Below are 4,840 nucleotides of genomic sequence, written 5' to 3' on the forward strand. Positions count from 1 at the left end.
TTGCCTAGAGACCATCACTGAAATTACATGTAAGAGATCGATTCTTACTTCTAACACTCACCTGTTTCTAGCGTTAATCCATTTCAAGACATATAATTAAGATTCCCTGACACTATAGATTTTATTATTTCACTGTTGTAGTTATATAAATTACCTACTCTAAAGAATATTTTAGAAATATTATACATTTCACTGCTATATTTCTAACCTAACTTATACCGGTTATTTGTAATTAATACGCAAAGAAGTACGCTTATGTATGAATCTCGGTTTTCCAAGCGCACATTTTTCTAGAAATAGTACACGATTTTTAATACGAACTGTGTGTAATTGTGTAATAAATATTCTTTATTAATTCGTAACATTATAAAGTATATAAAATCTTTTAGTACATTTATTTTAAAAAGTCGATGCGCGTAAATACGTTGTCAATTATTTATATAGTTCAGCTTTCAATTTAATTCATAACTTTTCTTGTATTAAATAATCAAAACTGTTTCTTAATAGAATTATTTTAATCAACATACTTTCTCGTTTCATTAGTTAATTAAATTTCAGTTTATATTATATGCCATAAGTTCGAGTATATTGAAAATGACAAAAACTAGAATAGTACTATAATAGTAGTATTTAGTTACAAAAGTATTTATTTCGGAGACGCACTTAATTAAGAGGTACCGTTTGCTTAAGATAAATGTTTAATTTATTACTGGGAAATAAAAATATATAGTTTGTCTTGAAGAAAAAGGTACTAGCTCTAGTATTACTTTACATTTATTGAAATTAGTAAGTGCAATCAAATATTGATTTTAAACTACATATTTAAGGTATATTTAGCCATCCTTACCTAGGTAAACATAAATCCTGTAAGTTTATGAAAATTAGGCCAATACTGATAAAACAGGTAGTATAGAAAGGGAAGTTAAGAGAGGACATGGGTCGCTATTATTTCTCCCTTAGCTCTCATAAGTATAAACGAACAATATTTCGGAACATAACTTCTGACAAATTTTCTCACTTACCAGATACACGTTCCTGTTAAAGATTATTTTATCAATGCAAGACTCGATAAGCAAAGTTATAGTCACACTCCACCGCGACTCCGCATTGTGTTTGCACTACTTATTACTTGAGTTTCACAGTTGAGTGAGTGTGACTTCACCAAAACAGAGAATAGAACCGTGCAATAACTAATATATTTAAAGTAGTGCGATGTTAATTTCATAGGAAGTAAACATAGGCTTCCTAGCTAATTTGAAAGAATTAGGTAGATTTGTAAAAGATGAAATATTAATCTACATTTGTATAAAACCAATTATTTTCACCAACGATAAACCAATAGTCAGCACTTTAATACATGTAGATGTCACTGGTTATCATAAATAGTTGAAATAACACTGACAACAGCTGAAACTAAAAGGGCCATAGCTGGACATGATGGAAATGTTAAAAAAATTCATATATTCTATTGTGTGTGCTACGAGTAGAACTTTACGTAAATATTTTGTCTCTTAGAGAAAAGTATTCAGTGGCACTCATTTTTCAGGGGTGACGGATGTAATTTTGGGAGGGGAAAATTGAAATTAACAGAATTATGACTATTACGTCAAATAGTTGAAGGGAAAACCTTCTTCTCACCTACATTGCTTATTTTGGGAGGCAGGAAACTACAACCGATGGTCATAACAATATGAATTTTAGCAGTAAATCCAATAAAATCTGTTATGACTTTTTGGATTCCCTGTAAAAAAAGCTCTTTCAAAAATTTGGCCTCCGGATAGTACCTTATTCTTAGTTCATTATACAAAACAGTACTCCTTTAAAGTCGTACGAAACCATTTGCACTTGGAGTAGATAACCTTAAAGGTGAAGCTACTCGTATAACAAGAGAAGTGTTCGGTATTTAGTCCAAGAGATGTCCAGAATAGTTTCGTACCCTGTGAGCGAGTTGAAAGTTTCTAACAAGATTCAAACCAACAACTTCCCTAACTGAATTCCAGGTGGAAATTATTTAACAGCTTAGTTGTTACAAAAGTTATAATCAAACTCCACCGCACCGCACCGAGCTTGCAGCACGAGTCGCTCAACTTGGAACAATCGTTAGTATGACTTCGCCAAGTTCAGAAGTTTTTCATTAATAAGCGGCCCCAGCGTAATCCGATTTATTAAATGCTCAACTTTTATTATATTAAAATCTGATTGTTAAAAATTTGAAATTTCTTTTAACATATTACTTATTTATTTCTTTCACGTATAAACAGTCTTATATGAGAATGCAGGTCATCATCTGGAGCAGATTCAATATTAAATTTTATGTATCCTAGAAACTAAGATAAAGGTATTAAAACCCTATCATCTGAAAATCATCCTGAAATCTGAAAATATTTACTTACAGTTTTGGTTTATGGAATAAGTTTGAAAAGGTTTTATTATATAAGTGAACCACTGTGATCGGATTTCAACTGAAACAATTGGGCTTTGTCCCAAATATTCTATGTTAAAAGTAACATTTTCATTCAAATTAAGTATATATGATACGTAAAGATTATTGAATGAAACATTGGAAAATTAAACACCTCGTTGTCAGATTTTGAATAATGGTTATTTGTACACTCAAAATAGCCAAGTAAGTTTGCCTCCTGTCATGTGCTCCATAGATAACTAATATGACGGAGAATGTAGTGGCAACACAGGTTTATACAGTTTGTTACTTCTGAAGAAATCCTTCTAGAAGTTGTAAACTTTAGAGTGGACTAAACAACGCTCAATGTAATTGGTGTATTCTCTATGATGTAATTGAATGGATGTTGAGAGTGGCATGAAGATATTGGGTGAAGTGAATAAAACCTAGCATTTGCTAAGTCTAAGAGATTTTTAAGCTACTGCTTGGTTTGTGTGAATAAAAAGCTAGCAGTTGCTAGGGGGTAGGAGTTGCTAGGATTTTTCCGGAAACCTAGCACTTGCTTACAATACCGAGTGAATAAAACACAACTTCTCAATTTAAAAGCTAGCAACTGCTAGGCTTTTGTTAAGTCAGCACCGAGGCATGCTAGCTTTTTACTTAGTTGTTTGTTGGACATCAGCCATGGCGGAGTTTATGCAAGTTCGACAGCATAAACATTATGGTGCTCGACGAGAGATAAATAAGTGTAAGGAACTGTTAAGGTTTGAGTCCGAAAGTATTGATTTTTTAGCCGCGGAGTTTTTGAATGAAACTGACACTCGTGGCGGTGGACTTTCTCCAAGGAAACAAATGGAGGTTTTCTTACGTTTCGTAGCCGATCCTGGTTTTCAGTCTGGCATAGCCGAGGACGTTGGCGTTCACAGAACTACAGCATGCAAAACTGTAAGCTATGTTATGGATAAGATTATTGATAGAGCTAATTTTTGGATACATTTTCCAGCAACAGTCGAAGAAATTAATGAAGCAAAAATTCAATGGCAGAGAAATTTCCGTTTACCAACTGTGATCGGGGCGCTAGATTGCACTCACGTACAAATTTAAAAGTCTAATCTGCATGGGGACGAATATGTAAATAGAAAAGGGTGTATTACAATAAATGTACAGGGTACATGTGACGCTCTTGAAAGATTTACTAGCATAAGTGCAGAGTGGCCAGGGAGTGTGCATGACGCACGAATTTGGCGCAGAAGTCCAGTTAGGGAGATCATGTCACGTTTTGATGGTAGAGTATGTCTTCTTGGCGATTCCGGGTACGGAATATCACCATGGTTAATAACCCCTTTCAAACCACCAACAAATGAAGCAGAAAGGCGGTTTAATTTGTGTCATTCTAGGGAAAGAGTTGTGATCGAAAGGTGTTTTGGACAGATAAAAAGAAGATTTCCGATACTGGGTAACTGTGTTCGTGTGGCTTCGGAAAAAGTGCCTAAAGTAGTCGTCTGTTGTGCAGTCCTACATAATATTGCCAAATATCTTGGTGATGTTTATGATGACAATTTTGAGATCAATGGTGACGATGAAATTGAAGAAATAGACGTACAACATGAGAATCCAGGAACTACTGGTCGAGGTGCTGACAAGCGAAGAGAAATGATGTTGTTTGTAAATCAATAAAGTGAGTATTTACTCGAATTACCCATGTCTTGTGACCGTTTTACAAAATACACAAATGGGAAAAAGTTGGGCCAGTTAGCTGGTACTGTTTAATTTTTTTTTGGTTTTTTGTTTGTTTTTTTTTTGTTTTTTTTTAGGGATTAGGGATAAAGGTTGAGTGGTATATTTATTTATTATTTCGATAACAATTTACTACTTAGCTAGGAAATATTAATTTATAAGTTTAGGTAAACATGAAAATCTTCATTATCAGTTTGAGAAGCAACATCTTGAGAAGAACTTTTCTTCTCATTTTCAAGTTTATTTTTTTCTCTTTTCAGTTTCAATTTGTTCAACTGCATTTGCTGCAGCAAAACAATCCGTTGAAGTTGAGGTATAGAGAGGTCCTTTGTTTCATCACTTTCATAGGCCATAACGGTTTTGGCACTTTTTCTCACTTTAGTCACAGTTTTTTTTCCGCCACAAACAGTTCCTTCATTGCTAAGGTTCTCGTCGTCGGACTGCTCAACTTCAGCTAGGGTTTTCGTCGCTGATGTTGTAGGATTGCTTGATGTTCCAATAGAAATACTCCCTGGTACTTTAGAAAATACAGGGTTGTTTCCTTGACTTAAAAAATCATGAAATTCGGTTTCCCATGATTTCATCTTTATTGGCTTGTTCCCAGTTTGTTTTTTGTCTGTTTTTATTTTGATATTCGACTTCATTTACTCAACAGCTTATTTAGTTGAACAACTGTTATGCCGGGTCCCACACCAAACCAAC

At 34.0% G+C, this 4,840-nt stretch overlaps 1 protein-coding gene across 1 annotated transcript; it reads left to right on the forward strand.

Moving 5' to 3' along the window:
• Nucleotides 1-3,507: 3,507 nt before the first annotated feature.
• Nucleotides 3,508-4,172, forward strand: LOC124375038 (putative nuclease HARBI1). The gene has a single exon (XM_046833165.1). The coding sequence runs from the start codon at nucleotides 3,671-3,673 to the stop codon at nucleotides 4,076-4,078; it is 408 nt and encodes a 135-aa protein (XP_046689121.1). The 5' UTR covers nucleotides 3,508-3,670; the 3' UTR covers nucleotides 4,079-4,172.
• Nucleotides 4,173-4,840: the final 668 nt, after the last annotated feature.

Source organism: Homalodisca vitripennis, unplaced genomic scaffold (genome assembly GCF_021130785.1).
Source record: "Homalodisca vitripennis isolate AUS2020 unplaced genomic scaffold, UT_GWSS_2.1 ScUCBcl_12732;HRSCAF=22605, whole genome shotgun sequence".
Taxonomy (NCBI): Eukaryota; Metazoa; Arthropoda; class Insecta; order Hemiptera; family Cicadellidae; genus Homalodisca; species Homalodisca vitripennis.